Source organism: Lutra lutra, chromosome 1, assembly GCF_902655055.1.
Source record: "Lutra lutra chromosome 1, mLutLut1.2, whole genome shotgun sequence".
Taxonomy (NCBI): Eukaryota; Metazoa; Chordata; class Mammalia; order Carnivora; family Mustelidae; genus Lutra; species Lutra lutra.
In genome coordinates, this window is record NC_062278.1 from 134,562,150 (window position 1) to 134,574,769 (window position 12,620).

The following is a 12,620-nucleotide window of genomic DNA, read 5'->3' on the forward strand; positions in this document are numbered from 1 at the left end:
TTAACCTTGAACAGCATAGTGTTGACACCCAGGCAATGTTAATATTTGATTATTTATGGGATCCTCAAGGGTATCACCTACCAGATTAGTTAAAAGAGAAAAAGAATAGAGGTTAAGTAATCTAAGAGAGATCACTTATTTATCGTATTTGACCGTGAGGTCTCACAATTTCAAATGTTAAATGCCATACAAGCAAGATTTTTCAAAATCACTTTTCAAAGCAATAGAACTCATGATTATACTGTGAAGACCATAAAAATATTCTCACAAGAAAAATGAGGCAATCGGTTTTTGAAACTGAAAATAAATTTTCAGTGACAGACTTTATAAGCAGATCTAAAAAGCAGTTTATCTTAGAGATGCCTGGGTGGTTTAGTTGGTTGAGCATCTGACTCTTGATTTTGGCTCAGATCATGATCTCAGGGTCGTGAGATGGAGCCCTGCTCTGGGCTCCATGCTGAGCATAGAGCCTGCTTAGTTTCTCTCTCTTCCTCTCCTTCTGTTCTCCCCCTGTTCTCTCCACCCCCCTTACACACACACACACACACACACACACACACGCACACACACACACGGTTTAACTGAAACAACTTAGACAGAAATTAACAAAATATACTCTAGAAAATCAGGTAAGGTGTTTCCAAAACAGAGTCTCCAGTAATGCTGGGAAAACTGATACAGAAACTCTGTGGGAAGAATTTTTAACACACTTGTTAAGCCAGAAAGATTATAATAAATAAAAAAATACACCACAGTGTTCTTGGGAAGGTTCACAAGTGGCATATGAAGGAGGGAAGGGGGAAAGGTGGCAAACATTTGGATAAACACTTGTTAAAATTAATAAAAATATAAATAATAAAAAATTATTTGATAAAATATGAGAAAGAGAAAAAAGCAGAATTTCTTATTACATCACTTTACATAATGAAAGACTTTTAAAATGTTAATGACTAATTAAATAAGTCAAATAATATAAGTATACATTTGTCACCTATCCTTCAAAGTTTATATCTTCTAATTGGGCAAAAGAATGTTTTAGATTATTCTCATGAGAAAACAAGAATCACTTTATAACGGGTACCTACGTCAAATTGTTTTGAAAACAAAATTTGGGCTTACAGTGTTTTTCATTCAAATACTAAGCTCTATCCTGTTTAAAAATTGGTCTCCCATTTGTCCACACTAGTGGCTGAAAGCTATGAACTATAGCCATGATTCTATGGAAAGAATAACACGATCATAAACTGTTCAAATGCTAGGCTGGTTCAAGTTATTTTTGAGAAATGAGAATAATAACATTAGTATCTTATTTTGTAGATGAAATGAGGAAATGTATACAGAATGTTTAGCCATGCATCCAACACATATGAAGTCTTCAATAAATGTCAGCTAGTTTTGTTCCTACAGAAGTTACGTAACTGTTTTGGGGGACCCTAGATAATCTAATTTGATATATAAGGCTTTGATAGGTAACCAATGCATATTTAAACCACCATCTCATATGAGGTATATTTTGAAAATATATAGAATTCATGAGTCAGGCAGATGGTCTTTTCCAAAGATGGCCACGACAAAATCTCAGTGCTCTTCTGGAACCTTGTCACACCCCCAATCGAAAAGAAGGGTCTAATCCCCACCCCCAGCCACCTTGAATCCAGTCTGGAGTTAGTGACTTGCCTATACAAGTTACCACGTGACTTCTGAGGCTTCTTTAGAAGATTTGAGCTTAGCCTTGGTCTCCTGGAATCCTCCCTCTCAGGATGGACCCTGCCTAGTGGGAGCTCCCTCTCAGACCCAGCAGCCATACCTGTCCTTGGACCACCATGGCCCATCCTTCTCCCATCGCAGCCAAGCTCCAGAGAGTGAGAGAGGAAGTCATCTCTGCAGGGGGCCCTCCAGCTGCCTAGTCAGCCCAGCTGAGACCTCAGACACCTAGGAGACAGCCACCCACTCTTCCTGTCTTAGCTCCCCCCACCCGCCACGCCGCGCCCCAGAGCCCATGGATATAAAAAATTGATTGTTGTTTTGGTTTTGTAGGGGGTAGGGAGGAGGGGGGAGAAGAGGAGTAATAGATAACTGGAACAATGAATTAGCTCTTTGTACTTATACGCTTTCAATTTGAATCTACAAATTACAGCCCCATTCTGAAGCCTGCCATCTGCAGAGAGATGTCTCAGTCATTATGCAGACTAATTTGACCTTCTCTGGGGGGGAACAACATTCAAAGCCATTCAGGAGACAACATATTTTGTAGTTACCTTCTCTTGCAAGAAATGCAGGAAAAAGAAAACGACACATGCTAGAGCCCTACACACCACATAGAGCTACTGAACCCTTGCAACGTGTCTAGTCCAAACTGAGATGTGCTATAGATGTAAGATATACACAGGATTTCAAAGACAGTGTATTTCTAAAAAATAAAATACTAACCATTTTGATATTAGTTACATGTTGAAATAATTATATTTTGGATAGACTGGGTTAAATTGTTAAAAATAACTTCACCTATTCTTTTTATTGTCTTTAAGATGGCTACTATGAAATTTTAAATTCTATAAAATTATATGTATCACTCACATTTTATTCCTAGCTCTGTACTAGACAGTCTTTATAAACCACCATGGTTTTTAGGATGTTAAGACAGCAGAAAAGGGGGACAAAATTATCTCTTACTCTAGACAGACAAGGGCTTGTTTATGTTATTTGTCTGGAATTGGTGTCAGTGTTCCTAATAGGTTGGTAAGACTCTAAATTATTCTCTTAAATTTGGCCAGGCTCAGGGCGCCTGGGTGGCTCAGTGGGTTAAAGCCTTTGGCTCAGGTCATGATCCCAAGGTCCTGGCATCAAACCCTGCATCCAGCTCTCTGCTCAGTGAGCTGGATGCTACCCTCTCTCTCTCTCTGCCTGTCTCACTGCCTACTTGTGATCTGTCTGTCAAATAAATAAATAAATAATCTTTTTTAAAAATTTGACCAGGCTCACTGAACCATAGGCCAAGCAGACAGATATAAAATAACATTTCTAGGACATTTTAAAACATCATAAAAATGGAAAGGAATATTTTCACCATACCTGAACAAAATAGCAAAAATCCACAGCCCACACTTTTGAATATATTTCTAACATCAAAGACTATAATTGCTGAGGCAAAATAAAGACAGAAAAGTTTAGCGATTCTCCCACAAATATAATCAGAGAAATGAATTGGCTGATATAGCTCCCAACAGCTGCATTTCTTTTTCTAATTTCTGATGATTTTCCAAGTTCCAGCAGCCTAAATATTCAGAACAGTAAAACAATGCGCAACTCTGAGGGGGCAATGAGAACATTAATGCTTAGATATCCCAACAGTTTGAAAAGTGTGGTCCAAGGACTCCACAGGTCCCCAAGACCCTTTGGGAAGGGGTGCTCACAAAATTAAAACTACTTTTCCAATTACACGAAGATGCTATTATCTTTTGTAACTCTTATTCTCTTCCAAGTGTACAGCAGAGTTTTTAAGAAACCACAAAGCAAGTGATATCACAACCGACTGAACACAGAAGCGGACATTTGAATCTAGTTATCTTCTAATAAACCAGATATTGAAAACATGTAAAACAATGCCACTCTTCTCACTTATCTATTTTGTTTTGGAACATATAGTTATTTTTCATTAAGGAATGTCTCATTTATATTAATGGCTTGTTTTTGTTATTTGGGAGTAAAATAAATAAATATTTTAAAATTAAAATTTCCATTTGGGGGCTCCTGGTTTGCTCAGTTGGTGGAGTGACTGACTCTTGATTTTGGCTCAGATGATCTCAGAGTCTTGAGATGGAGCATGGTGTCAAGACTATGCACTGGGCATGGAGCCTGCTTGGGATTCTCTCTCTCCCTCTGCCCCAACCCTTCCCCATGAGCTCCCTCTCTCTCCCTCTCTCTATAAAACAAAATAAAATAAAATAAAATAATAAAATTTTCTCCCTTTTAGTTTCTAACGTAGTAAATATCAACAGACAGAAACTACATCAACAGATGTTTTCTCATCATCCCATCTAGTTTTTAGTGTAATTTACTCTTTATCAGGAATTGAGTGAAATGTTTCATATACATATTCTGTAATGTTTATGACATCTCTGTCAGGTACATACTATAAAACTTATTTTATCAGTGGAAAAATGGATGAGAAGATAGTTGAATATCTCGCCTTTTCTTTCCACGTTGTGTAAGTGATGTACTGACTGTTTGAATCTAGGCAATCTGAATAACCTTAGAGAGAGTAAAGGTGCCCTGAGACCGAAAGTTTGAGGACCAGTGGTATGTACATATTGACTTTAAAATAGACACCTGTGGTAAAGTGGTTTTCCACAATTAAAAATTAACTGAAAATTATGGCATTTAAAAATCCTTTTGATATCATATGTTGTAATAAAGATGGGCCCCGTCGAATTCCAGTCCCTTTGGTAGCAATTCTCTCTATAATATACATTTTTCCCCACAGCTAATCACACGATGACTAACTTTCCCGTGCCCAGGGATATATCCAGGCTGGTAAACAAACTTTTGGTGAGTAACTATAACTCCATCACCTTTTTGGCCACTCAGAAAGGCATCTGAGGGATCTTGTTATAAGAATGGCCTTAGTTCTCTTTAATTTATTTTGTTAAATTACTTACAAACACAGATATCTCATTAATAGTAACAAATTAGGGGCGCCTGGGTGGCTCAGTGGGTTAAGCCGCTGCCTTCAGCTCAGGTCATGATCTCAGGGTCCTGGGATCGAGTCCCGCATCGGGCTCTCTGCTCAGCAGGGAGCCTGCTTCCTCCTCTCTCTCTCTCTGCCTGCCTCTCCGTCTACTTGTGATCTCTGTCTGTCAAATAAATAAATAAAATCTTAAAAAAAAAAGTAACAAATTACCTGCAATTCAGCTCACAATTAATAATTACTATTACATATATACCCACTAGACACAGCCCACATTTTCAATCATCTCGAATTCAGATTAAAATGACCACCGTCCACCATTAAACACATTTTAGAGCCTGTATCTACAAAATTTGTCCACCTAACATTTGTTATAACAAATGATTATTTTTATATAGATACTTAAGCCCATTTTAAATGGCATAGATTAGAAAAATCTTCATGACTTAAGTGCAATTAAGTATTTCTAATATTTGACCCATTTTACCATATTCCTTCAAATTAAAAAAAAAAGAGTCAGTACTTACATGTCCACCTTCTTCACCAGGATGACCAGGTAATCCATCAGCACCTGGCTTTCCCTGAGAAAAAAGGAAAGCAAAGGAAATAACTTGGATTCTAAATCCTTTTCTTAAATCTATATGAAATAAAAATTGTTATTAGTAGGGTCCTGGGTGGCTCAGTTGTTAAGCCTTCACCTTCAGCTCCTGTCATGATTCCAGGGTCCTGGGATCGAGCCCACATAAGGATCCCTGCTAGGCAGGGAAGTCTGCTTCTGCCTCTCCCACTCCCCCTGCTTGCATTCCCTCTCTTGCTGTGTCTCTGTCTCTGTCAAATAAATAAATAAATAAAAACTTTTTTTAAAAAAGTCTAACTCTTGATTTCAGCTCAGGTCATGATCTCACCATCATGAGATCAAGGCCCACATCCAGCTCTGGGCTCAATAAAGCTTGAGATTCTCTTTCTCTCTCCCTCGGTCCCTCCCCACTCAGGCTCTCCCTCTAAAAACAAAAATAATAGTAATAAATTCAAAAATTAAAAAAAAAACTGTTACTAATAGATACCTTTTTCTTGTTGAGTTGGCATTTTATTGAGAATCAACTAAATGTTGAGCATAATGTGTAGGGACATGAAGAAACAAATACTTTTGGCTTCTTTTTTTTTACACACAAGTAGTTTTAATTTATGGAAAGTTTTTTGGGCCATTTTCCTTAGAAACCCATCTCCTGAATGTATTCTTCTAATAGAAAATCAGTCTGGTGATTATCATGCACAAAAAAACTTGAATTTTAAATGAACATATCTTTATTCTGTTTTTGGTTTGTCCTGAAGTGAAAACTTGAATACCTGTTTGTCTTAATAGCTGGCGTGTCAGCCTATTTTTATTTTTCTAAAATACCATTTTACCACTCTATTCTGAAAATCCAAACAAAAACTAGTTTCTAGTTAAATGTTTTAGTAACACTGCACCTCTTAAAGAGATCTTTGACCTCGTTTTTCAAAATGTCAGTAAGCAAAGGTGTTACCGTCTATGCTACTTATGAGAAATGGTTGTTTATTTCTGTCCGACTCAACTGTTTAGTCTCTTCCAATCTCTTTCTCTTCCTCTTTTTTACTTCTTCTTAGATAACCAAACACACAAACCATTTCCTCTCAGGGAACTTTGGCTTGCCATGTCTAGCCAGATGTGTTTATTTGATTTAAAAATGGTAAATAAGATATGGGAGCCATATTCCCTTTGGGATCAACAAAGACATGAACATCAATACAACCACCACTGAATTCTTAGAGACAGAAAGAGCAGAGAAGTCAAGTATTCAAAACATTCCCATTTTTGTCCTTTGTGGCTGAGTCCTTGAGATACAAAAAAACATGTCAAGAGGTTCCCAAGCTTGATTTCCTGATTCTCCAGTCTGATATTTAAGAACAATGCAAGGGGAAAAATCTTGTGCTAAGGCATATCTACATTTTTTCTCAAAAAGTCATTATATACTTTATACTCTTCTAAATCAAGATTGATGTGCAAAGTCAGTCAGAATTCCAACAACCTCACAGAAAACCATACAAAGAGAGAATAAAAGATGGGAAAAGCCAATGGGTTTGATTCAACCTTACATGAGGATTTGTGATGATCCCACCATCATAAAACTGTAGTTCATGTGTGAAGGGTACTCGTGTTCCTGCATAACTGAGGACCATTTTTAATGAGATTTATTCTCCCTTAATAGTGGGATGTGGTAATTTTGCTATCGCTTCACTGTGGAGTTAACAGAAAGACATAAAATGACCACTCATGAACCAGCGATTGCAGCTCTCCACAGAGTTTAATGCCACAGAATGGAACAGTCAGCTTGGAGGGGAAGAGGCAGTAACCCCTGTAAAGAAAGAAGCTGGTACACAAGGGAACATTTTGTAGACAAGTGAAAACCTCTATGCAGCAGGAGAGTATGTGAAACTTGTCTGTGAGATTATTTATCAAATAAATGTGATGGGAAAGCAAAATATAATGGAAAGAATGTGAGCCTTGGTGTCAGGTAGACACAGGGGCTTAAGTCCCAAAATGGCTCTTTGTACCTGTGTGACTTTGGGAAAGCAATGTCCCCTTTCTAAGCCTCTATGCCACACCTGCAAGGTAACATTCACCTCGAAGTTTTGTTAAAGGGCACAATTAGCAAAGGTGTGTTAAAGACAGAACACAGGGCTTGGTATGCAGTTGGTGTTGAAAAACTCTCTCTCACCCCCACCATCCACGTCTAACAATTCTCACCTTGCTCCCGGGGTTCCCACTATCGCCCTGGTACCCATCTTCTCCAAAACACTTTATAAATACGTTGCAGCATCTTCTTTCCACAATTGAGTCCTGAAAAGCAGAATTCATGTAACATGACTTTTTTTTTTTCATCTGTTAACCTGTGTCATATGATGCACTAAAAAAGACAAAATTCCCTCTGGTTTTTTAAATTATTAGGGTGAATAGACCTAGCGAAGGACGGTGTTAAAAAGGAAAAAATACTTACAAGTTGCTTCAGTAAGATGCTTGGGAGGGATTGCAGTGTGACGCTCAGGGGCTGGTTATATATGAATCCTCTGCCAAATTCTAGCTCCTGGAGCTCTTCTAATTTATGCACACCTTCCAGGCCAATGAAGAGGAGCCCAGAGAGTCCTTCAAAATACCGGCAGGTGGGAGAGTTACTTGCACATCTTTTGAATGGTCTTTGTCCTGGCCCTAGACATTCGTGTATCATCTCACCCTTCCTATATTCATCACCAGTCTTGTCTCAAACTGTAGTTTGAACCAATGAAATGGGAGCAGAAGTGGCATGTGTCACTTGCTGGGAGAAATTTTCAGAACAGTGCATAATTTGCCCAATTTCCTGCCCCCTGCCACAGGAACAGACCCTCTTTCAGCCTGGGTCCTTAAGGGATGAGAATGAGACACAAATGAATGGTCATAAGGCCTAAGATAAATATATTCTAGCTAATTTAAGCCACTGGGATTTGAAGGTTGTTTATTATTGCAGTGTGAGCCCATCCTACTGAGGAAGGCACTAAACCATCATGTGGATTTGCCCACATAACAGAAAACAAATGGACAAGGACACTTTTCAGATTGGCTAGAAATCACCGTTCATAGAATTTCAGAATAAATAAATATTTGTTCATATTTTGAACAGTAAGTTCACACACTCACACATACATACATCAGCTTTTGGCTATTGCAGACAAGCTACTTAACAATCTTATGGTTAAAAAGTTGTTTACAGGTTCTTAATTATTCCTCAAAATAAATTTCTAGAAATGGAAACCTGATCTAGCACGTAGACAAAGTTTGCCGTCTTTTGTCAAATGCTTCAAATTCCCTTCCAGAAGATCCACAACATTTTAAACTTCCTGTGTGGTGAATCCAATTGGGAGCAAGTTATCACAGCAAATATTCCAGCACCTTGTTAACCAAGGGAAAGCATCATCTCAAGAGGAATATTCTGGACATACTCTACAGAGAAGGGAGAGGGGCACAGGGAGCTTGAGTGACTGTTGTTCACCTTGAGTTTGCCTTCGAGCTTTTATATGACACAAAATGGGAACAGAAGAGCAAGGGCATACAGCTCCACAGGTGGTACTGCCCAGCTGAGGGAGGTGGGGAGCCCTGAAATCCAGCCAGCCTACTGCTCTTCAAGCCAAGTGCCCAGGCACTGGGTTGCATACACCCAGAGCATTGGCATCTTGTTCTGATTTCACCAAGATGCCATAGAGACTAGTAGCAGCCCTTGGAGGATGGAGAAAGAGGAAGAATTGATGAGCAAAGGAGGGAGGAAGGGCAGTGGAGAAAGCAAAGCTCAGCTTGAGGGTTATTCCAGAGTTTAAGGAAAAGAGACGTATGGACCACTTGGTAGCCTGCAAGAGCAAATGGGACCCCATTTATCAGGAAGTAGGAGTTGCACATTCAACCCTTAAAAGCAGATGCCAGGCTGGTAACTGGTCAGTCCTGTCTCAGTCAGTGACCCTTGGTCAGTGTCGGGGATATGGGACCCAGGGTTCTCTCAACCCTGATTCATACAAAGCAAAAGCCTTGTGGGCACTGATCTCCAACCACCTGGGTTAGTCTGTGGAAGGCTTAATGGAATCCAGTACCATCAGGAAATCTGAAAGAGGATCTTAGACCCTCAGCTGTGGGAGGAACACCCAGGGCAACTACAAGCACTTACCTTTGCTGCGGAGAAGCTCAGATGTTAACTTCAGTCTCTGGAAATTATCATCCAGTCCATCTGTAAACACTAAAAGGATCTGTTGTTTATGAGGGAGGGGGAGGGGAGGGTGGAGGGAGAACAAGGATGGCAGGGAGGAAGAGGAGAGGGGAAAGATAAATGCTGGAAGTTACATATTTTGTAAAAATGCAAGGATAAGCTTAGCTTTTCTTGTGGTATCCAGCCTTTCACCCTGTTTCATTTCACCCATTTATTTATTTGTTATTTTATTACACATTCAGTTTTACTTCAACATTTCCAAAGACAGCTGGCAAAAAAAAGAATTTGAACCAGCTTAATGTGTTCCCTTAAAAATACCTTCCAAAAATGGTCTTACAATGTTCAGCTTTATCAATGCAAAAACACCAAAATTTTAATGCAGTTTTATAATTAAAACGGGTTACATTTACTCACAGAAAATTTTAATTTAAAAGTGAATTCCATATTTTAAGAAAGAAACCCACTGAATGCATGATTGAAGGAAAAACTAAATGTAACTTGCAAAGTCTGGGGATGTCATTTCCTAATAAACATCACATAAGGCCTTTTCATCTCTGCAGTCTTTAGTGGAGTGTAGTTCTTGAGCACCAGGAAGGGAGGACCACTGACAAGCCATTAGCTAGTTACTAAAGATAATTCAAAGACTGGAAAAATAATGGGCCCTACTCTACTTGATAGTCAGTGACGATAAGGAGCTGATATCTTCCAGGTTGTCTTTGGAATGAACTTGTACTATGGAAGAATCTGGATCTCCATGTTGTGAGCAACTTGAGGGCAGGGATTTATCCTTTTATCTCTACTAGCAATATTGAGCACAGAACCTCTAGGGCTTAGTAAATATCGGTTGATTAAATGAAAACATATCCCTTGTTGGTCTTTACTGAGTAAGATTATGGTTTTCCTCTGTGTAAGTGATTCTACTGGAGATTCTACACAGAATTTATTGGCTTATTGGCCTCAGTTACAAAAGCCTTATCCCTCCCACCCTGGCAGTTGGTGCCATATCACAGGTTCTCAGCATTTATTACCTTCACTTTAGCAGAAGAGGGATGGATAGCATGATCTCCAAGGGACTGCAAAAAATCCGCATCCATATAGTTGCTTGTGGCAGTCTGATGAATTAAGAATGTCTGAATAATATCATTACTATACTTTTTAAAGCCTGAGTCAAAGATAAGCTGGCCATTTGAGCCAGGGACCAAGTAGCGGAACATCAAGTCAAGGCCACCAGCATCACTACAGCTGATGTTGGAAAGCAAGGCCAACTGTTGCATCACCTCTGGCAGTAACCCTTGAAGCTTCTGCTGAACTTGTGTTGTGGGAGTGGAAATATCAATTCCTATGGACAAATCTATGTTGCATCCTTTAAAGGTGGAAGAGAAGAAAATCAAATTAGTCATCAATAGATTCATAACAGAGCCCAGAAGACATTAGCCAACCCTGAAAGAAGAATTTCCAGCCAACACACAGAAATATAAGCTAAACAATGGCAGTGATTATTTAATTTGGGGGCTGGTTTGTTACACAGCAAAGCTAACTGATACAACATACATACAACAGAGGTGTTTCATACCTCTGTTCCTCTGCAGATCTTATTCCCTCCACCTGAAGTGTCCTTTCCCAAATCCTCCACCCCAATCTGGCTAACCCAAACATGTTCTTCAAGTTGCAGTTCCAAAGACAGCCCCTCCTTAAAGCCCTCTCTGACTCATTTTCCTAGGTCCTCAGGTTGACTTACCAAATGCCCCTGTATGACCATGCTACTTTACTTGAACTTCTCTCCTACTAACCAAAGATTCCTTCATAGTAGGGATTACATCATCTTACTTTTCCAATGCCTAATACAGATAGATGTTCAGTAAGTGTTTGATAAATGAATAAAGAAGGGAATATAAATGAGCCTTGAGTCTCTTTCAGCACATGCTGTACTATTTCCTTCTTCCCCAGAAGTTTCTTTTCTCACTCACCACCTCTGCACACGTCTTATTTCAGGGGAGCATATTAGAAAAGATCAAGACTTATGGGGCGCCTGGGTGGCTCAGTGGGTTAACGCCTCTGCCTTCGGCTCAGGTCATGATCCCAAGGTCCTGGGATCGAGCCCCACATCGGGCTCTCTGCTCAGCAGGAAGCCTGCTTCTCTCTCTCTCTCTCTCTCTGCCTGCCTCTCTGCCTACTTGTGATCTCTGTCTGTCAAATAAATAAATAAAAGCTTTTAAAAAAAAAGACTTATGTTTCTTCTATCTGAAAATTGTTAAGCACTACTGGAAGAGTGTTGTAAGAATCTGAAAACCCACTGATCTTTCAGGCTATACACACCCACCCACTGGTGAATAATAAGACTGTGCACAGAATTCCAATGGGGAGGCCAAGTTGATCACAGATGCACCTGAATTAAAATCTGGACAAATGACTTAAAATGTAACTTAACAATCATAAAAGGGCCACAATTATTAACTACTTCTGGACAAGCATAACATGCAATTGTCTGGGGCAAGCCAAGACGTGGACATTTTCTCCTTAGACCAGCACACACTGGAGTATTTGGCTCAGAATCAATAAAAAAGAAACTGCAGATTTTAGGGGAGAAATTTGAAGAAAATAAATAAATACTGGCTAGACCCTTAATCAAGGAAAATGGTCATAAACAATGTCTCAAAGTTTCTCACGGATCTGAGATCCAGGGCTGAGCCATTATTTTTCCATCCCCTAAATAATACACTCTGTGCTAGGTGACCAAATGCTTCCAGAATTACCAAGACAGAAAATGCGCTCCTTTCATATAAAATCTTGATTTTGTTTTGACTTTTAAATCTCTAATTGAAATTCACCAAAAGGAGTTTTCACAGATGTAAATCCCATTTCTACATCAGATCTCATTTCAGAAAAAAAGGAATTTCCTTTCTGCAGTATGGTATATCATTCCAACACTTCTAATTTACATTTTCCCCCAGAAAATGTCAGTTGGCTTTATTCTGTAAATGCAAGAATATGCAAGCATTTTTTTTTTTTTTTACCCTGTTAATGGAGAGGATTGAACCTTGCCAGGTAATCTCTAAGGTCTTTATGATTCAGGTTTATGATTCTAGAATTCTAGAATTAATTAGGTTCCAGCCATTATTGAGGTGCTCACCTAATTTTATCAAAAATTTAAAAGACATGGGCGCCTGGGTGGCTCAGTGGGTTAAGCC

General features: G+C 39.1%; 1 protein-coding gene across 4 annotated transcripts in view; it reads right to left on the reverse strand.

The window, feature by feature from the left end:
• LOC125104624 (collagen alpha-4(VI) chain-like) overlaps positions 1 to 12,620 on the reverse strand; it is a 127,574-nt gene that overhangs the window by 68,331 nt on the left and 46,623 nt on the right. For all 4 annotated transcript variants that reach the window (XM_047737261.1, XM_047737271.1, XM_047737253.1 and 1 more), the window contains exons 9-13: positions 10,461 to 10,795; positions 9,394 to 9,472; positions 7,705 to 7,850; positions 7,455 to 7,547; positions 5,215 to 5,268 (exon numbers count right to left, since the gene is read on the reverse strand). In XM_047737261.1, coding sequence (XP_047593217.1) covers positions 5,215 to 5,268; positions 7,455 to 7,547; positions 7,705 to 7,850; positions 9,394 to 9,472; positions 10,461 to 10,795 — 707 coding nt within the window. The remainder of the gene's footprint in view (positions 1 to 5,214; positions 5,269 to 7,454; positions 7,548 to 7,704; positions 7,851 to 9,393; positions 9,473 to 10,460; positions 10,796 to 12,620) is intronic.